Here is a 22,160-nt window from a genome sequence, read left to right as displayed (position 1 = left end):
GTGTATGTTGGGATTTTATCGTTTTGGTCTCATTTTACGAAGACAAATATTAGCTATATTTCTAAATTGGCGTGGAGTACTTTTGTGGTGTTTTCATTGTATTACTGTGTGTGGGTGCACAAATGCTTTAAACATTGCCTCTTTAGTTTAGCCTGACTGCTCTGTGTCAAGCTACCCGAGGGTGAGCATATGCAAACTTAGTGTGTACTACACTTTCCCGGACTAGAGTGGTGGACAGGGTGCATACCTCTGCCAACTAGAGACCCCATTTTTTCTTACAAAAATACAAGCATTCTTAAAACAAAGTACCCACTGCGGGGACCTAAATGTACAGGTCTTTTAATAGTTGCCATGAGGCCTAGTGTCGTTTGACACACATTCAGTCATATTTAGCTTTCTAATGAACATCACTTTGTATCAGGGATCTTGTAATATATCCCATTAAAAGCATGGTTTTACCCATCCTAGCATGAAAGGTGCTATTAGCTACAAAGCCAAAACTGTCTGAATTCGGAAGGCATGGGATTGGGTTATTGGCCTGTGTTTACTAAAAAAGGAGATGATCCCAGTTACAAAGAAACTTCCCTTTTTACAGTTGTATTGTGTAGAGAAATGGGTTCTGCCCATTTAATCTGCCTGGATTTTTTGCTTTTGGATCACCTGATTTTTGAACTTTTTACTGTGGTTGAGCCTCACAACTGGTGTCTCACCCACGGTGATCACATGGCAAATGGACTGCACGTGTTTACTACCAGTGTCTGCCTTTTAAGGTAATACCGCTGTGGTGTAGCACTTGGCTGATTACATGTGTACACGTGTGTACACCTGTGTGAGGTCTGCACATGACAGACTACTATTGTGCGCAGCCTGGTAACTACACAGAAGTAGTCTAGCATAGAGTGGACTCTGCAGGTTTAGGTATTGACCGGGGTAGGCATAAAATATTAGTGGGCACTCGCAGGTAAGGTCAGTATGGTTTATTGTTTTGTCTGCAGTGACACTTTATTATACACATAGAGGGAAATCTGCCTTAGAGTGCAGTTTCGCTTCCCTTTCGCCAACAAAGTACAGCATATATCAAACTGGGGTGAAACATGTGCGCCAAGATTTATTATGCAAGTCTTAAGTAGGTATATATACACCTTATGGGTCATGCAGAATTCTCATATCTCTGGCTCAGTTCAGAATCAGAGCCCAAGCTTTTTGTCACCCTGCAGGGCCGAGTTAATCACACTGCTCCCTGGCAGAAGAAACAAAGGCCTTCCCACACAAAAGGAGCTACTAACAGTGCTTCACTCAACTCTCGAGGAGTTAGTGGTGAGAAAGGAAATCTGCATCGTAAATTAGCTGTCACAATGCAGCAGGGTTGGGACAGCTCAGGTCCACTGAACAAAGGAGGGATCTCAGACGTTTGGAGCAAAGACAGGAGGGGCCTCCTCTTTGTAATTTTGGAGGAAAAGGCCCTGGCAGGGATATCAGCAAGGAGCGAAGTTGGAGCTCCCTGAGGAGATGTGAACAGTGACTTCTTGACAGTGCCATCTTAAATTGTCCCAATATGCTGTGCAGGGGATTTGAGACAGGGAAGGAGAGGTTATGCGGAACCCTAGGATTTGCTAGGGGTGCCTGACTTCTAGAACTTTTCACCCCCCTTTTAAAACATCTTGATCAAGGGAGAAAAGTTGTTGTTGGAGTTAAATACTGGAACTGGAAGGCAGCAGCACCATGGACAAGTGGAAGGACCCCACCTAACCCCCCCCTTCACCCACACCACTTTATTTTTTATTTATAAAGTTTTATATAGTGCAAACAAGATCCCAAAGGATATCAGAGCGCATTACGAAGGAAGGAAGGACATGACTTCAATATCGCCAACAGGAAAAGATTACACAACAGGAATATATGCATAAGTACAGACAAATAATCGCAAAAAATACCAAGCAGATGAATCTAAACGGGAATGTAACAGACTATGAAGGGGGTACATACTGCGGAAAAGAAGAGCATAGATCCAGTATCTACATTAAGTAGGAATACACAGTAGGAATACTTGCTTATTTCCTAACCCAGAGAGTCACGGAGAGTAATACGATAAGCATGAATATAACGGGCTACGAAAGGGGATACACAATGCGGTAAAGAAGGGCAGCATCACATGAGAGGACAATGGTTGTAGGAACAATAAGTTTGAACAAATGATCCTGGGCCAAGTTAAGGTAAAAATGTGTTCATTAAGAATCTTTTGGGTGTGGAGTTCCTCTACTGTGGTTAGACGCCCTTTCAATGTTTCTCGCCTTGCTTTTTGTTTTTCTTTACTTTTGTTGATATTTATGTAAAACGGGTATATCCTGACGTCCCTTTTGTGCAGTCTGATCGTCTGTAATTTAGCGGAGCCCCTGTGGGCCAGTCATTGTTTTTTGACCTGCTCGATCATTTCTGAATACTAGCGGCCGGCCCAGGAGGTTGTAGGCCCGTCCTTGTACCCTTTTTCTCTGCACAATAAAAACTTAAAAAAAAAAAAAAAAGTATCTTTTGGCTTCCAGTTTGAAAGCAGTCGTTGAGGAGATTCTGCGTACTTCCGGTGGAAGAGTTTTCCAAATCCTTGGGGCAGCGCCAGAGAAGGCTTGGAGTCCGGTTCTCTTTTTGCTAAGGATGGGTGGTTTCAGGAGGAGAGTGATAGCGCTTCTTGAAGCTCTCCCACCGCAGGATAATTCAAGCTTTTGCGCTAGGTACCTGGGAGTTTTGAAATGCAGGGCTTTGTGCGCTATAATGGCAATCTTTAAATGAATTCGAGCTTCATAGGGCAACCATTTAAGAGATTTCAGGATTAGGAATATGTGCTCACTTCGTTTGGTACCAGTGACCAGTCTGGCCGCAGCGTTCAGTGATGCCCATAGTGGAGCCAGAGTGTATTTGGGAAGGCCACAGAGAGTAGCGCTGCCGTAGTCCAGCCTCGACAGGACCAGTGCTTGTACCACCTGCTTGAAGTCCTTTTGTGGAACGAATGGCTTGATGTTTCTGAGTGTCCTCATCAAGAGATTAGCTCCCTTACACACACTGCTAATGAGTTTTCATATTCAGGTGTTTGTCCAGGGTGATTCAGAGAGTTTTGGCTGAGTCTATGATGAGAGGGATGCAATTGAAGGCAATGAGGTGATTCAGCCAAGGGTCGTGCTTGGGAATGTGGTTAGGGGGGAGAGATGAAAAGGAACTCAGTTTTGGAGGGGTTGAGCAGTAGATGGTTCTCCGTTAACCAATTTTGCATAGTAATTAGGGTCGTGTTGAGTGAGATGATGTTGTCCGGGGATGAGATTTCCAAATAGAGTTGGGTGTCATCCGTGTACATATGGAAGAGAATGTTCATGGGAATTTAGAGAGTTAGCTAGTGGTTCCAAGAAAAGGTTGAAGAGGATAGGAGATAGGGCGGACCCTTGAGGGATTTGCATGAGTTCTGGAGAGGGCTGGGAGAGGCAGTGGTTTGCCTTGATTCTTTGTGATCTGTGGTGAAAGAAGGATGAGAACCATTGTAACACCCGACCCAATAAGCCCATCCTGATCTTCAAAATGGATAGACGGTTGTCGTGATTAACCGTGTCGAAAGCGTAAGAAAGGTCAAGGAGTATTAGGAGGCAGGAATCATTTTGGTCCAACATTTTTAAGATGTCATCCATAAATGCGTGAGAGCCAATTCGGTACTGTGACCCTTCCGGAATGCCGCAATGCCCTAATGTACTAAGGACTCTGCCAACAGTCGACTCCAGGGCCAGTGGATCTCTCCAGGACCACTGTGGCTGGTCCCCTTAAAACCCTTAAGGATCAGTTGGCTGAATAACTGGACTTCTGCACCCAGGTAGCAGGAAAGGAGCGTGACAAAGGACAAGGAAACCGATAAAGGCTGGTGCAGGGAGCCACTTGAACTAGCTTCTTGCAAAGTTTGCCACCTTAGAGGCCAAGAGGCCTGTGGAAAACGTTCCAGGTGGCTAGGGCTCATCACCAGGAGCACAATGAGCACAAAAGGGCCAGAGACATTGCTGAGAGAAAGATTTAACCTTTGACTCCCAGCCGAGAAAACTGATCCTGTGCAACTCGAGATACCCCTGAAGTGGGCCAGGGACCAAAGGTTGATGCAAGGTTCATCAAAAATTAATTAATTCTGGGATGGGGCTCTCCAGAGCTCTTGAGGCCTGGGGAACCCAACCAATGGGACGGTTTATGCAAAGCAAGGCCCAAGACCCCATCTGCTTCATACAAATGTATGCTCCCTTGCGGGTGTGCTCCATTATGCCATGTGGGGCCTTCATTCACCTAAGTTTTGTATTTGGTGGCCCCAGGACAGCAGGGGCACAACCATTTATAAGAGCGTGGGAGTACAGCAGCTTATCCCCCTGCCCCCGGGTGAATTAAAGTACTAACCCTAAGTTTTCAGCCAAAAAATTAAGCACTCATAAGGCTGTAACTTTTGTTCGATAGCCTGGGAGTGCAGTGACCACTATTGGCTGTTTCAATAGCTCCAGGGTTTGTGGGCTAAAACTGGTTAAAGTAAGACACTGACACAAGTACTGATGTTTTATTATGCTTTATTGAAATGTGTTGTTTTACTGTGCTTTAATGCTTTATTTAAATGTGCTGCTATTGCAGACAGTAATGATTATTCATGAAAGGTTGCAAAGCTTTATTAATATAATGACTGCAGATGGATTATGGTTATTGAAGTCAGTGATAGAATGATGCATTATAAAATGTGATACTGGCCTTTAAGTGTGATTCCATTGAGAAAGCGTATAGGCTTGCTTGATTTAAAGTGACACCCTCCTTTGGTTAAGTGCTTTATTGCATGGGAACTGGGGTTACTGTGGGATTTGGGATAATGACCCTTTAAGGGTCAAATGTAATGTTCTCCAAGGCTATTCCACCAAAGGTATGGGGTGTGGTGTGTTTTGAATGTACTTTTCCTTTACTAAAGAAAAAGCGCACACTAGACAATCATTTAGCAAGAGTTATTACTGTGTGCCAGTAAATCGGGATTACTAGCATACAACACTTCCCCTCAGTAGGCCTTGGACTGCTCTGCTTCGCTACTATGAGCGAGTGAAGCGCTACAATGGAGAGCTTGGTTCCCAGTAAGGAGTACTTGTTGAACTATTACTTGTGCAGGCCTCACATCCCGCACACCTAATAGCCCAGTTTCCTTACACATTGGGATCAGACAGGCAATGAGAAGGTGAGGAGAGCGAGAAAACTGTGGGGTGATTGGGATTGTTCTTGAAGCTCATGTGATACGGTTTTGCTGCATATCTGGAAGCAATATAAACAACAAAAAGGAAAATGCTACTTACCAGTATGCATCTGTTCTTGGCATGTAGAGCTGCAGATCCACACACTGTGCATAAATCGCCATCTGGTGTTGGGCCCGGATATTTGCACTTTGTTGTTGTCCTGGAAAGTCTTTGGAAGTCACGAGATAGGCGACTCCTCCTTCGGACAATAGTGCGCATGGGCATCAACTCCATCGTTAGATTGTTTTTTCGCCAAGAGGGGAAATGATGGAGTTTTGTAAGAAACAGAAGTAGATGTCCATGTATGTTGTATCTAAATAAGAGAATACTGGAACAGATAAAGGTAGCCGGGGAGGTGGGTGGGCGTGTGTGGATCTGCAGCTCTACATGCCAATAATCGATGCGAAATAGTGTTTTGAGTACAGCTTGGCCCACAGTAGCTTGTTGTTATGCCTGCACATCTACACAATAGTGTTTTGTAAATATGTGCGGTGTAGACCATGTAGCTGCTTTGCAGATGTCATCTAGGGGAATGTTCCCTAAAAATGCCATTGAAGCCCCTATCTTTCGGGTAGAGTGGTCTTTAGGGGGAATGGATAGTGTACATTTTGCTTTGTGATAGCAAATTTGTATACATTTGACAATCCACCTTGCAATGCCAGATTTTGATATGGGATTGCCTTTATGTGGTGGTGAGAGAGATACAAAAAGTTGTTTTGTTTTGCGAAAGGGTTTTGTTCTGTCTATATAGTGCTCTTCTTACGTCCAGTGTATGAAGAGCTCTTTCTGCTACTGTCTGTGGTTGCGAGAACAACACTGGCAACTCAACAGATTGGTTCAGATGGAAGGGAGAAATAACTTTAGGAAGGAATTTGGGATTTGTTCTGAGAACCACTTTGTTATGATGGAGTTGTAAAACTGGTTCTTGAATAGTTAGTGCCTATAGCTCACTGACTCTTCTAAGAGTTGTAATGGCCACCATGAAAGCAACTTTCCATGTGAGAAATTGTAGCTCGCATTTATGCAGAGGTTCGAATGGAGGACCCATTAATCTTGTGAGGACGATGTTTAGATTCCACACTAGGGAAGGAGGTACCCTGGGAGGTATTATTATTTTGAGGCCTTCCAAGAATGCCTTAATGGCAGGCACCCTGAACAGTGACAGGTGCTGTCCATTTTGCAGGTCCGTGATCCCCAACAATGAGTGCTGTGGATCATGAGGAACCTCCCAGCCCACCTCAATTGATCCCCAGAAGTGTTCCAGGCGGGGGCACGAGCAAACCATATGGAGGAAGTCAGCCAGGGCATGAGTGCATCGTGTGCATGCCGCGTCAGGGCGCAAGCCCGCTCGATAGAGGCGCAGGGGAGTAAGATATGCAGGTAGTAGAGCTGAATCAGCTCGAGTTTGGCAGAGACGGTAACTGTTCTAGGAGCCATGAGGGCATCATGCCAATCCACCTCGTCAAGCGGGCCCACCCATTCCACCCATTGAGTCCTCAACTTATCTAAGGAGGTGGGGGTGTTAACTAGGGAGCGATAAATGCGGGAGACCCCTCCCTTACCAAAGTTGCCCATCATCGTCTGAGCCTCAGAGGGGCTATATTCAGGGAGCCGTGTGTCATCCGTAATGTGCCTATGGAGGGCGCGTCTCAGTTGCAAGTATTTATAGAATTGGGACGAATGTAGGGAGTAGCAGGATTGGAGCTACTGAAAGGACAGCATATGGCCCCTGGCCCATATGTCCCCTAGCTGTGTGACACCAATAATGTCCCAAGCTTTAAATCCCTGCAATCCGCTGACCTCCCGGAGCCAAGCCCCGTGCCACAGGGAAGTACACTGGGTCAGTCTACCTGTCCATCCGGTGTGCCGCAGCAACGCCCGCCAGGCCAGTAGCACGGAGCGCGTCACATCAGGCAGTCGGGATGAGATGGGGCCCCCGTACACCATAGCCTGGATGTTAGCCAGACCAAGTTCGCTCAGCTCAAGCCTGTAGGCTGGATCAGACCAGCCCCCATTGAACCAGTCGTGGACTACCAAAAGGCGTACCGCCAAGAAGTACAGATACAAGTGCGTCATCCCCATACCCCCATCGTAAGAGGGAATCCAGCAAACAGACAGAGCCACGCGGGCCCGACCTCCAGTCCAGAGAAATTTGGTGAGTAGACTGTCGAGCTCCCGAAACCAATTCCTGGGGAAACAAAAGGGGGTGTTCTGTAGGACGTAGAGGAATCTGGGGAGGATCAACATTTTATACAGAGCCACCCTTCCCAGGGGGTTTAAAGGCAGCACCTTCCATTTATGGAGATCATCCTTGGCCTTCCGGACCAGCGGAGCCACGTTGAGGGACCAACCCAGCTCAGGAAGGAGGGTATATCCATATCCCCAGGTATTTAAAGGATTGACGCCGAAGGGGTATGGTGGACTGCCAATCAAAGCACTCCCTAGAACGATGCAGGGGGACCAGAACAGATTTCCCAGGATTTAGCCGCAGCCCTGAGGCCTGCTCAAAAGAGTGCAAGATCTGGAGGCAGTGTGGCCCTGAAGAGGCTGGGTCCGCCAAGAAGACCAGGACGTCGTCCGCATACAATGCGATCTTGTCCGCTTCATTATTGGGCCACTCCCACCCGTGGAGACGATCCTCAACCCGCACCAGGGAAGCCAAGGGCTCCATCACCAGGGCGAAAAGCAAAGGAGAAAGGGGACACCCCTGCCTAGTGCCCCTGGCGATGAGGAAGGCCTCTGACAACACCCCGTTAACCAGTACCCGTGCTCTCGGGTAAGCGTACAGGACGCCAACCAAGGAACGGAAGTGGGGCCCAAACCCCATCACGGCCAACACGTCCTGTAGGTACGCCCAGTCCACCGAATCAAATGCTTTTTCAAAATCTATGGAGAGGAGCGCTAAGTATGGGGTAAGCAGGTGCCGGTGGGCAAGAGCCAGCTGCAGCCTTCAGAGGCAGTGGTGGGTCCCACGCTGCGGCATGAACCCACATTGGTCCGGGTGTACCAGAAAAGTTAAATAGGGTTTCAATTGCTGTGCCAGAATGGAGGCCTATAACTTGATGTCGGTGTTGAGGAGGGAGATGGGACGGTAATCTTCACATCTACTGGATGGCGGCTGGGATTTCGGGATAACCACAACGGTGGCAATGTCCATCTCCCGCGGAAAGGAACCTCTCTCCACAGCCTCATGAAATAAGTTGGCCTCATCCAGCCTAGGGAGCTGCACCCTAGCCCGGTCGAGGAGAGCTGAGACAGACAGCTCAGGGGTGAGCGCTGTATACAGCCTCCGGTAGTAGCCAGCGAAGGTGTTGGCCATTGCCACGGGGGCCCGCTGCACCACTCCAGCCTCGTCAATCACCTCTGGGATAATACGATTCGCCCTGGTGTATGTGGCCAGCCTGTGCAGGATCGTGCCATTCTTGTCCCCCCAACCATAAACTCTAGCCACCAAGGACCTCCAGAGGAGCTTAGCCGCCTCCAGGGACAGTTGTCAAATGTCATTTCGAATGTGGGCGAGTTGTCGGGCCTGGACATCATCCTCTGATGTGGATAATAGCCGTGCCAAACGGAGCGCCTGCGCTTCCTTGGAAGATATCTCCTGCAACTGTAATTGCCTCTGGTTCTTAAGCTTCCCCTTAGCAACCCCCGTATAGTCACCTTCCCTGCCTCCCATAGGGTGCCTGGGGAGACCACAGAACCCACATTAGTGGCGAAGTAGTGTTTGAGCTCCTTCCCCACCTCCTTCTTCAAGTCTTTATCTTGGAGAAACCAAGCATTCATCCTCCAGGTTTGGCGTGCCGACGGAGGGGGTCCCCTGTGCTAAGGAGTATTGGAGAGTGGTCGGAAATGCCATAGGCAAAATCCGGACGTCTAGAATCTTGGAACATTCGAGTGCAGGGACAAAGATCGCATCAATGCGTGCATGAGTGTGGTGTGCCGCTGAAGTATGCGTGAATTGAGTGCTGCGGGGGTGCCATATGCGCCATGTATCGCAGAGTCCCAGGGATTCAGACCAGTTCAGCAGCTGCTTCGCGTTCGCCTTACGGGCAGCAGAGGGTGGACCTGTGGTGTCGAGGGCCGGTATTTAAACTGCATTAAAGTCCCCCGCAATAACCATGTTGCCGGTGGGCCCGTTATTCAGCAGGGCCGCAGTGTGGGCAAGTGTGGACGCGAGCATTGAGGGGGTGGGCATATACAGACATGAGTGAGGGGAGAACCGACCAACAATCCACAAACTGCCACATATGAGCCCTGAGGGTCATGAATCACTTGGGAGAGGATGAAGGGCAGGGTGCGCCTAAGGATGATGGCCACCCCTTCGTGAGCCCCTGGAGAAACCGGAGTGCCATACTCTATCATACCCATAACGAGCTAAAAAGGGGCAGCAAATCCCCAACAGGTGCGTTTCCTGAAGCATGAGGATGTCTATGTGGAGGCGCTGCGCATACCTTAGGACTGCCGTGCGTTTGTGCCGTTCCAACAGGCCATTGACATTCCACGCTTTACGGGGGTCCTGCCTGATGAGAGTCAGGTCTACTCTCACTTCCGCGATTTTGCACTCCACGGAGGTCTGGGATGCCTGGATGGCCTGAAGGATGGTGGCCAGGTCCGCGGGCGGAGAAGCCCCCTGCCCAGCTGCTCCCCCCGTCACCCCCACATCCGGGTTGGTGAGCGGTGCATTTTTGTCTGGGTGGCGGGAACCCTCGCCGATCTGTCTGTCCTGCCCATGGCCGGCCCCCGGAAGGCACGGGTTCCCCGAGGACCCCCCCAACCGGCCCCCACAGCAGGAATCTGACAAAGCACCAGATGTGGATTAGGGAGCCGCCAGGCAAGAGCTGCCGGCGCGCAGACCCGGGACGGCCCAAGCCTTTTGACAAGGGGTGCAGCCCGCAGAGGGTAAGAGATGACAAGAGTTATGAACAAGGCCGTATGCTGGTCCCCCACCGTCAGAGCCACAAAGCAGTCCACCAGGGCAAACTCACAGCCGACGAGGAGATCGAAGGAGGGCCGTGGGACCCTGACCAGAGGGTCGATGTGGGCAGGTGTCCGCAGGAGTTTGCCGGCGGCCCAAGGGAGAGACTGGAGGTCCCTCAAATCCCGTGCCTCATGACTACATCTAGAGCTCCCAGGGATCCACCAGATTGCAGTCTACCTTCCTCAGAGGAACACCGCCACCCGGAATGGCGGCAGAGGAGAGAGGCCCACCAGACTACACCATCTCCACCACTGCCCGGAAGTCTTAGAAGGCATGTCAGGAGTGGGGAGCGGGGGAAGGGGTGGGGGAGAGGAGCCACACGAGCCAGGGGCCCTCCCTCACCCCACCTGCTGTCCGAAAGACGCCAAACCCACGCCCCCAGACCAGACACCACCGCTCCCCCCACTCCTTACCTGCAGGTCTGGTCACAGGAGAGCCCCCCCAAGCAGACGATGACCAGCGGCGCCAACAGCAGCAGCACCAGTCGCAGACACAGCAGGAGCACAGACAGACCTTCCCCACACAAACTCCAGCGGAGGCCGGTGGCACCAGCGACGTCCCTCCGAGGGCCAGAGGCGACTGGCGAACGCCAACTCCAGAGGGCCGCCCCACCGGCAGCAGATCATAGCACTGGGGATGATCTTGTGTGCCACAGTGTGTACAAAAGACTGTCTCCACAACCAGCATCCCAGCAGTAGAAGGATCCAGCAGGGTCCAAAGGAGTGCCCTGGGCCCAGGCACAGCACCACGCTCCACAGCCCACTTCACAAGGCGGCTAGGGCTAGGTCGGCGGGAGGGCAGAGCCCCTCAGATCTGGCAGAAATTAGCAGTCCCACTGTAAGCCAGGCGTCAGCATTGATCTCCAGAGCTCTGCCGAGCAGAGGCCAGATGTGGTGAATCAGGCCGCCTTGACACCTCAGAGGGGCGTGGGGGGGGGAGCTCCCACGGGAAGGCCCAGCGACGACCTCCCGGCCCAGGCAGCCGATCTCCCCCCCCCCACACCCCACTCACCGGAGCAGTCCTGGATGCGGATCTAGATCTGCCGCGATCTTGAAGACGGAGCCCAGAAGATGCAAGGGCAGGCCAGTGAGCAGCGTAGGCCGCCCGAACCCAGGGGCGGTAGATGTCCAGACGACGATCAGCAACTGAGGGCACCACTCCGGGCGGGAGCGGCGTGATGGACGTCAGGGGGCGCCCGCTACTCGCCCAGTGCAGCCGGTGGGCTCCCCATCCAAGGTATCAGGGAGGCAGGCGGCAGCAAAGGCAGGGTGGCCACAGTCCCGGAAACCAGGCCAACACCGCAAGGATGGAGGAGGAGTCCCCAGGAGGGCTGAGCACCAACCCCACGCACACCCCACCCCGCTGCCAGATATGGCAGCCGCCGCACCGGAGGCGCCGAGACCAGGCTGGTGCGGCAGAGGAGGAAGAGAGAGAGAAAGGGGGCCCCAGGAGGGCCAGACGCCAGCCCCTCTCACAGCCTCGTTCCGCTACCCGGTATGGTAGCCGATGGTCCCCTTCGATCTAAAGCTGCTCCCCTGTACCACTCTCACTCTGCGCTGCCCTGTACGGCAGCCGCACCAAGGCTCCGGCTGGATCGCAGCCACTCCGCCGTCGGCCCCCAGGTGTGCCTCAGGGCCAGTGATATTCAGGGGTGCCAGCGGCCGCCCCGTCCCCAAACGGGAGATGGAGGACCCGGGAGCACCTCCGCGAGCGTCAGATCGGGCCTGCAGTTGGAAGCCGGCTCCCGCCCCGGCGGAGCCCCAGGCGCCACCTCTTCACCCCCACGGAATGCAGGGGAGCCAACGAGGCCAGTTTATCCCTGGGTATACGCCATGTTGAGTCCGGAGGTCGGGGAGGGTACAGTCCGCCAGAGGAGAGAAGCAACACGAGGCCGGGCCCGTAAGTCCAGAGCGCCAGGACCATCAGCGAGGCGCGATGCAGGCCACCATTTTGTCGCCCAGGGAAATGAAGGCCGGCGGGACGCCCCAGATGGCCTACACGGGCAGCGAACAGCTCCAAGTGCTGACCCGCACCCCAGGAGTCCAGTCAGACAGGTAAGAATGAAGGAGAGCTGCCAAAGAACGCAGAATTTGAGGTGGATGACGGAGGGGTCCAGGAGCACTCTTAAAGTGCGACCGCCATCTTGACGCCTCAGGCCACGCCCCCCTGTGAAATGATTTTAGTGCTAGAAAAATTGCTAGCAACTCCAAGTGGTTGATGTGGAGTAGCTTCAGCTGAGGTGTCCATGTGCCCTGTATGGTGTGATGAAGTAGATGAGCTTCCCAGCCGGTGAGCAATGCGTCTGCTGTTAGCACAATCTGTGGAACCAGCTCTATGAAAGGTCACCTTTTGGAAAGGTTTTGGGTGTTCCACCACTGCAGAGAGCAATGTGTGCGGCCGTCCACCAACACTAGATCTGTCAGCTGACCCTGAGCTTGGTTCCACTGACGTGCTAAGCATTCTTGTAAAAGAGCGCATCTGGAGTCTTGCATGAGGTACTATGAATATACAAGAGGCCATCATCCCTATTAGTTGCATGAACACTCGAGCTGGAAGTTAGTGTTGCGGTTGGAATCTTGCTATAAGAGCTTGCATGTTTGCTATCCTGGCTGGACTGGGATATGCAAGGCTTTTTGAGATGTCTATTGTGGCACCCAAATATTGTTAGATGTGGGATGGTTGGAGGTGAGACTTTGTGAGGTTTATAGTAAACCCTAAGTCGTGAAGTAGTCTGATTGTGGCGTGTGTGTGATTTACACACTGGATATGTGACTTGGCTTTTATGAGCCAGTCGTCCAAATATGGGAAGACATGAATACGTTGTCTTCTTAAGTGGGCTGCCACTACTGCCAGATATTTTGTGAAGACCCTGGGTGCCGTGGTGACTCCGAAAGGGAGGACCTTGAACTGGTAATGCTGGCCGTCTACCACAAACCAAAGGTATTTCCTGTGAGCAGGGTGAATGGGAATGTGGAAGTAGGCGTCCTTGAGATCTAATGTGGCAAGGAAGTCGCCCTGTTTGAGTAGCGGAGGACCTGCTGATGAGTGACCATATGGAAATGGTCGGATTGTATGTAGAGGTTTATTGGTCTGAGATCCAAGATGGTTCTCAGGGTTCCGTCTTTCTTTGGAATGAGGAAAAACAGAGTAAACCCCTGTGTTTTGGTGATGAAGGGGAACCGGTTCTAGTGCATGTTTTTGCAGGAGGGAAAGTACCTCTTATTTTAGAAGCGTTAAGTGTTCTGCTGACATTGGACGCTGTCTGGGTGGAATGTTTGGGGGAGTTGAAGTGAGCTCTAGGCAATAACCGGATTGGATGATTTGTCTCACCCACCTGTCTGTGGTAATGTTGTTCCAGACAGGTAAGAACTGTAGAAATATTCCCCCGACCGGAGTAGAAAGGTCCGGGGGGAGTGGAGGGAAGTCATTGATTAGGGGTGGAGGCGGTACGAGTGTTGGTAGTTTTGCCTCTACCCTTGTTATTGCCCCTGTAGCCTCCTCTGTAATTGCCTCTGTTAGACGAGGTATGTGTTGGACTCTTGTATGAAGTGGAGGGGTTTTCGGTGGTAAATCGTCTAGAGGCGCCTCTATAAGAGGAGCGACGAAAAGAACTTCTGGGAGATTGCGATTGCAAGGCTCCCATTGATTTGGCAGTGTCGGTGTCCATCATTTTTTCCAAAGATGAATCTACATTGGGTCCAAAGAGGTGTTCCTGATCAAATGGTTGATTTAATATAGTGGTTTGAACCTCTGGCTTGAAGCCGGAAATGCGTAACCATGCATGTCTGCGTAAAAGGACACTGGCATTAATAGCCCGGGATGCTGTGTCTGCAGCATCCAGAACACAACGAATGGAGGTATTTGTTATGATCTTGCCTTCCTGTATGAGATCATTAGTTCGTGTCTTGTATTGATCTGGAAGGTATTGATCTGGAAGGTGTTGTAGTAGGATCTCTAGCTCGTCGTAGTGTGCCCTATCATATCTTGCGAGTAAAGCCTGTGTGTTGGCAATTCTCCACATGTTAGCCGCTTGGGACGCCGTTCTTTTACCAGACGCGTCCAGTAGTTTTGATTCTTTATCAGGAGGTGGGGCATCTCCTTTAGTTTGTGAATTGCCCCTTTTCCTGGCATTGGAGACCACTAAGGAATCTAAGGGTATTTGCCCTTTAATATAAACAGGGCAGCTGGGGCAGCTTTGTTCTTTTTTTCCCACCCTGGGGTTAAGGACTCTGGCCCTTACAGGATCCTTAAACACTTCAGGAGCGTGTTTGATTGCCCCTTTTAACATGGGGAGAATGGCGCTGGACCTTTGGGATGGTTCGAAAGTGTCCATGAGGAAATCTTCCTCTATAGGGTCTGTATGTAGGTTTACCCCGTGATATTCTGCTGCCCTGTGTATAAGCTGAGTGAACCCTATAGTGTCCTCAGGAGGGGATGGCCTAGATGGGTAGATGTCGTCCTGAGGTGTGTCTGGGATATCTGGTGTGACAAATGCAAAAACAACAATTGATGGACAGAATGTAGAACAATGTCATACATTCACCCCAGTACAGAGATCTGGGCCTAAATCCATCGTTTTTTTGCTCACCATGCCATTCCAGTTTGAACCCAGCCATATGCAAATCAGTCTTGACCCTGTGCCCCATGGGAACAGTCCAGCCCGAACTGCCAAGCCAGGTCCTCACTGGACTGGAAACAAGCATCCTAGGACCGGTTTCGGGCTTTCAGCCCTCGTCAGCCAGGATAGCTTGATTCCAGTGGCATGGAGAGCAAGGGACTCACGTCTGAGCATACCCTTTCCACTCGGGGTGACAAATGCAAAAACAACAATTGATGGACAGAATGCAGAACAATGTCATACATTCACCCCAGTACAGAGATCTGGGCCTAAATCCATCGTTTTTTTGCTCACCATGCCATTCCAGTTTGAACCCAGCCATGTGCAAATCAGTCTTGACCCTGTGCCCCATGGGAACAGTCCAGCCCGAACTGCCAAGCCAGGTCCTCACTGGACTGGAAACAAGCATCCTAGGACCGGTTTCGGGCTTTCAGCCCTCGTCAGCCAGGATAGCTTGATTCAAACTGGAATGGCATGGTGAGCAAAAAAACGATGGATTTAGGCCCAGATCTCTGTACTGGGGTGAATGTATGACATTGTTCTGCATTCCCAGACGTGGGACCCGTGCTCACTACGCCACTGGAGTCAAGCTATCCTGGCTGATGACGGCTGATAGCCAGAAACCGGTCCTAGGATGCTTGATTCCGGTCCAGGGAAGACATGGCTTGGCAGTTCGGGCTGGACTGTTCCCATGAGGCACAGGGTCCAGACTGATTTGCATATGGCCATGTCTAAACTGGGGTGGCGTAGTGGGCAAAAGAACGATGGATTTAACCCAGATCTTTTGACTGGGGGAGAATGTCTGCATTGTCAGCATTCCGTTCATCATTTGTTTGGGATATCTGGTGTGTCATAATCCTCTCATGGATCTTTTGGGGCACCAGGAGGACTGGGTTCCCCTAAAGGGTGATCATCCCCAAGTCATCAGAAGTGTCATCATCATCTGGAGGTGGAGGAGATGGTGAGGGAGATGAATATGGGATAGGGGAGTGGTGTGGAGGGGGAGGTGGAGAAGGGATCCTTAAAGGAGAAGTTGCAATGTCTCTCTTTTTTAAGGGAAGTGAAGCTGGTACAGGTTTTTCAATTTTCTAAGTATGAGTTGACCTGTTTTAGGGTCTTTTTGAAATGTTTTTTGGGTCGGATCCAGTCGAAAAATCTCCTCCTCTGATGTGTGTTCTTAAGGTGCAGACTTTTTCGGGTCCAATTGTTTGTGTGTCAGGGTTTTTGGAGTAGTTTTGTGCTCTTTAGGCCTGGAATCGGGAATTTTCTTCAATTCTGGTAGTGTTTTCGGTACCAATTGTTTTTTCGGTTCCGGTGGTTTGGTCGTTTACGAGAATTTTCTGGGCTCTGAAGGCTGAGCGCCCGAGGTTTTTGGAGCCCGGTGTTTGCTCGGTTCCAACGATTTTTTCGGAGCCGGGGCGTTCGTACCAGGGGATTTTGGCGCCGATGTGGAGGTAGGCGTTGGCGTGGAGGAAGGCATTGGTTTCTTTTTCGGTGCCGGGGATGGAGTTTCAGCACCGCCGGCAGGCTGGCTCGATCCAGAGTGGCCTGAAGGCTTTTGTATGGACTTCTTTGCCGAGCCCGAAGGCGGGGCGAGAGACGTTTTGTCCCGGTGTGCACCTAGGCCCGAAGGTGAAGGTGTGACTTAAGCATTCTTGGGAAGGGGGGGTGGGGAGGGGTCGACGTCAGTGCTTCTGACCAGCTGCCCCGGAGTGATGTCTTCGACGTCAGAGTGGTCGGCTTCAGAGCAGACGGTGCTGTGTTGGATCTGCTCCTGCACATTGATGCCTTCCTGGAAGATGACGTCGGGAATGGATGTCGATGATCGAGTCATTGTTCTACGAGTTCGACGGTCCCGGATCGTCTTCTTGGAGCGGAAAGAGGCACAAGCTGGACAGTCTTCTGCCTCGTGCTCGGGCGGATGGCAGAGATTACACACCTCATGAAGATCGGCGTGTGGAAACTTGAATCCACATTTAGGACACTTTTTAAAAGGAGCCCTTTCCATGTCCCAATGACCTAGTGACACAGGTAGTCCCGAAGGCCTGCGTTGACGACCGGAATCAAAGTTTTGGAGAGATGCGCGTCGAATGGGAACGAGATCGAAACAATACCGAAGTATGGGTGAAGGATTTCGTGCCGAAAAGATGATCGGTTACGACACCGAACTGGAGCGTGATGAACACATCCGAGCCCGATGGCGGAAAAAAACGATCTAACGATGGAGTCGATGCCCATGCACACTATTGTCCAAAGGAGGAGCCACCTATCTCGTGACTTCCAAAGACTTTCCAGAACAACAACAAAGTGCAAACATCCGGGCCCAACACCAGATGGCGATCTATGCACAGTGTGTGATCTGCAGCTCATATGCCTCGAACACTAAGTAACTTGAATAGCGAAACTACCTAATACAGAAACCAAACGTGAATAGGCAGAGCAATTTATAAACGCAGATCATGGTGTCAATCCCCAAGGGCTCCTGTTCAATATCAGAGAATATTCTTGGTTGCAAGACTAAAGTGGCAGATTGGATGTCGTTGTAATTTTGTGAAGCTTAATGGGGACAAGACAGAAGTTAAGATATTCGGCTTAGGGACATCAAGCAGTAACAGTAACTGCTGGCCTCAGTCCTTAGGATTTTGTCCTACCCCGGGTAAGAAGGCGAAGAACCTTGGAGTACTGATGGACACTGGACTTAACTTTAATGTCCAAATTAATCGTACCATCTCCACCTGCACCTGGATTATAAGGATGCTTAATAAAATCTTCGCATTCATCCAGCGGCCGGCACGTGAGCAGGTAGCCCTGGCACTAGTAATGTCCAGACTGGACAACTGTAACTTCGTGTACCTGGACTCTAAAAAGAACATGCAGCACAAACTCCAGATGGTGCAGAATGCATTTGCGAGACCTGTCCTGGACATTCCCAAAAGACAGTCTGCTGGGAAGGGATTAGAAACCCTGCACTGGCTCCCTATAAATAAATGCATCAGCTTTAAATCACACTGTATGGTACATAAGGCGCTTCATCTCCCTTATCCTACAAGATTAAAAACCATGTTCAGTTGGCACTCCCTTGGCAGACCTATCCACTCATTTTTCCAACTGCTGCTCACGGTACCGAGAACCCCCCCAAAAAACAGAAATGGGGTGATAGAGCATTTTCTGTGGCCGCAAGCAAACTCTGGAATTCCCTTCCCTTCACCATAAGGGCCATCCCTTATCTCCTGCCATTCAGGAAGGTTCTAAAGACATGGCTATTCTCCAGTTAATTCTCTATCTGGTGCGGGTATAATGGTGGACCTCTACCGGACGGCTGATCTTCAGAGCCTTGATACCCTCGGGTGATTGCTGCGCTCTATAAATTTCAAAATCAAATCAAAGTGGACAGGCACTCTTTTTTTAGGCTTTAAGCAACGAAGTCCCAGCTGATTTTAGATACTAGATGTAATCTAGAGCAGCGCCCTTGGTTCTTTGCGATGTTTAATCAAACAACTAATAGGAGCAGTATAACCTGAACCATAGCTCTAAAGATGTAGGTCCAAGAATGTCAGATTTGTGCACAGTGGGAAATTGCCCTGCTGTGAGGCTGAGCCAGCGGAAAGAACACGGAGGCCAGAGCTTGTAACATCTGTGACACATGAAGGATAACCATCTAATGCCCAAACTTGAATGTGTTGAGTAGACTCACTGATAGCTCCGATAATGGAGTTGCAAGCCTGCACAGTTTGTGCACACTAACTGAAAACTCTATGACACCTTAACCCATGGGTACTCATAAATATTTGCTCAGGGGCCACAAAGTAAGGTCTGTGGTGTGACAGAGGGCCGCACTGATACCAGCAGGGTGGCGGTAGGGGGTCTGGGTGGGTCAGGGATTGTGTGAGGAGAGATAAAAACATGTTAAATAAACAGGCAAAATGTATTTACAGGTTAATAAATGCTTGCCCGTTTATTTAACAATTTTTTAAAAATATGAGTGATCTGCAACTAAACAGCATCTCGAGCTGCTGTTCACCAGGGGGCAGCATGTTAAGGTCAAGAGAGCCGCAAGCGGTCCGGGACCATACTTTGAGTTATCACTGCCTTCACCTGTGGGGACAGGGTTAGGATGTGTACAGCTGCAAGACCATCTTTAAAATTCAGGCTCCCTACAATACCATAACTAATATATCAGAATTCATTGTTTAAAAATCCTGCATTTGTCCCATGCTGGCAGCCATGCTTCAGATGGACAGGACATACCATGAACAAGCCTCGTCCACAGTTGTAACATTGATTAACTTACAGGTGCACAATTTAACAACCTATAAAGAATGAAAGGATGCATCATCTACACTTGATATCCAAAGTGCCATATATCTATTATTTATCATAAGAGATTCCTAATTGGTCACTTCCAGAGTACCAATGTTACCAACTTTTAAGTTATGTAATGGTAGTTGTCAGTGACTGCATTCAAACTGACAACAGACCTCGTCAGAAAGAGGAGTAATCTAATAAGAAATCTTACTGCGAAGTTTAAATTTGCTCTCTCAGCGGTATAAATAACACAGCACCCTAATTCCTCTTGTGTTTCTATTTTGTATCTGTGAACCTCACAAATTCTCCCAAAATTTCCTTTGGGGTATAAATGATTTGGGAGGAGATTCTGACAAATAGGGCAGCAAAAAAGGTTGACAACGACCGACAAATCGATCCAAATCTGATTTGAACATAACAGATGACCGTGAACAACATTTTATACAGTTCACATATGCTCAGTAATGCGAAATTAAACAGAGCACACACATACTTGCGAGTTTTAAACACAAAATATAAAACTGCCCCCAGGTTTCCTGGCAAGAGGCCACATATCAGTGCCCTCAGGGCAATGAATGGGATAAAAGAGCCAGCAGGGCCCGCTTTCCTAAGTATGGGCTCACTCTACTAAAGAAATGTCTATGACAAAGAAGAGGGACAAGCGACAATGACTATACTATTCAAAACACACAACATATGAGAAGGAGTGAGCACTTGGATTTTTAGCATCCAGGATTCCAGTGTAAAACATTAGGAAAATAATTATTTCCCCCTGTATCTCAATTACATTTTTTTATTACATTTATTGTTATTTTACATCAATAGACTGAATACAAAAATACCATACAACCTGTAAAGAAAACCAAGAATTGTAGCGGCTATCCAATATGCTTTTTCAGAAACTATTCATTCAATGCTAATGAGAAATTCGATTTTTTTTGTATATTGCCCACTGCCAAATTGTCTCTAGGCTGTCTTGCAGAATAAACAGATCTTTGTTTTAAAAAACTTACCTTGAAAGTCTCAAGGATACATCTATTCTTTCTTCATCATTGTAGATCACACAGCACCTGCAATGTGACAGGAAAAAGCAACCATCATGATAATGGCACATGAATATTAGATAGTTGTTGATTAATAGCATTGAAAAGGTGCAATTCAAAGCATAAATGAGTGTTGGCTCATATTAACAAACTAATGATACTGGAAGGATTACATTTGTTATAAGTTCTCTTGTGCGTGCCTCCATCTTTTTTTTTTATTAAACAGGATTTATTGATGGTGTCACACTTGGCATGGAACCACCCAACTGTAGGAAGTTGGCTCATAGTGGACCAAAAAGAGGTACACTATGTAAATAATCCAGGCAAACTCTGGTTTATAGAGGCCAAATGATATCCCAAGTGCTCTCTTTTGTGGTAGTGTGGGCAAGCAGATGGGCTTATCAGAGGGTAATGCTAAGCATTTGTAGACACACACATACACACACACAATAAATGAGACAGACTCAAGAATAAATCTGAAACCAATTTGAAAACGTGAGTCATATTTTTAAATACATTTTGATGGCCAGAACTTCGTTATCAAGTAAGTACTTTTTAAAATATTTGTTTTAGTAGCCAAGTAAAATATTCACGTCAATGTGTCTTTACACCCAATGCCTTCCTATGGGAGAAAAGGAATGTACAGCATACAGTTAGTTATGTGCATTTAGTTTCTGGGGGGGGGGGGGGGGGGTTTCCTTCAGGACTTAGGGTTGTAGGTGGACAAGGTCCAAAGTACCGCCAGAAGTTACTCATTACCTGCCCTGGGGCGTCCGGGTGCAGAGGTGCTAGTCAATTTGGTAGCTGTGCCTGCTACGCTGGTAGAACAAAGGGGGGGGGGGGACCTAGAAACAAGTTGCAGAAGGGCACTTGCAGACAAGTGCAGGAGCTCCCAATGGGGGTGGGGTGGGGTATGCTTAGGTCACACCGGTCCTAGGGACAGGGGGGGGGGGGGGGGAAGACAGCTAGTTCGTCAGTAGCCAGGCTGGGGTGCAGAGTAGAATGGTCAGCTGGGCTCTGTGCATCCTGGAGCCTTGTGGTCATCGGTCTCGCATGTTGAGAGTCCAAAATCAGGACAGCTTGGCCACTATGAAGTGGGTTTCTGCGGTGCGGACATCGCTCGACCGCTGCTTTGTCTTGTAGTTGTTGGGAGTCCCGAATGGACTTTCACGGTCTATGCTTGCTGCAAGGGGTTTGGTACCCGGGGCATTGGCCCTGTGTGGCTCCGGGTTGGTCTTGTGTCCTCTCACTTGGTGGGGTGGGAGGGGCAGGGGGAGGGGGGCCGGATCTGATTTTCAGGAGCAAAGGGTCATCTTCCTGAGGAGCTGCTGCATCGGGCTGGCCGGGGAGCAGCAACTTGGTAGACCACACTTTGCGTTTTGGTGCCTTCGGACCGCAGGGGAGTAGCTCCTCTACTCCAAAGGAGATTCGCTGGCAATTTATGAAGTACTTGCAGCCCACTGGGACTGACAGGATTTTAGCTGCAGGACCAGTCGCTGGGGCGTGAGTGTGGTAGCCAGGATTTGGCTCCAAAAGTACACAGCAGTCGTCAGTTCTCACTTTTTCTAGCGGCTCGCAGTGTCCTTCTCTTCTTGATCCATCAAATTCAAGTTCCTGGTGTCAGGGGTGCCACCTAAATACTCAATTTAGGGGTGTTACAGGGAGTGACAATGTAGTAGCCAATGAGCTACTTACCTTTAGGGTGACTACACCCTCTATATGACCACTTCCTGTGGGAAATGGGCATAACCCTAACCCAGAAAGCCCAATTATGCCAAAACTAAGATGGTGGAATTCTAAAAGTCGTGTCTACTTCAGGTAGCCCACCATAGGTGTGGTACTAGCCTGAGTGGGGGACATGCCTCCTGACTAGCCAATAGTCTCACCTGTCCTGGTGCTTAATGGGTCCGGGACAGGGGGTGGTATTTCCCTGGGGTCGCATA

The 22,160-nt window shown here is 49.6% G+C and overlaps 1 protein-coding gene across 4 annotated transcripts in view; it reads right to left on the bottom strand.

The window, feature by feature from the left end:
• The window catches only part of PDCD11 (programmed cell death 11), a 618,996-nt gene that overhangs the window by 120,943 nt on the left and 475,893 nt on the right, over positions 1 to 22,160 (bottom strand). For all 4 annotated transcript variants that reach the window (XM_085606675.1, XM_085606679.1, XM_085606671.1 and 1 more), the window contains exon 26: positions 20,188 to 20,244. In XM_085606675.1, coding sequence (XP_085462801.1) covers positions 20,188 to 20,244 — 57 coding nt within the window. The remainder of the gene's footprint in view (positions 1 to 20,187; positions 20,245 to 22,160) is intronic.

Source organism: Triturus cristatus, chromosome 1_2 (assembly GCF_964204655.1).
Source record: "Triturus cristatus chromosome 1_2, aTriCri1.1, whole genome shotgun sequence".
NCBI classification, from domain to species: domain Eukaryota; kingdom Metazoa; phylum Chordata; class Amphibia; order Caudata; family Salamandridae; genus Triturus; species Triturus cristatus.
The sequence above is the reverse complement of the archived record's forward strand: the minus strand, read 5'-3'. Positions and strand labels throughout refer to the sequence as shown.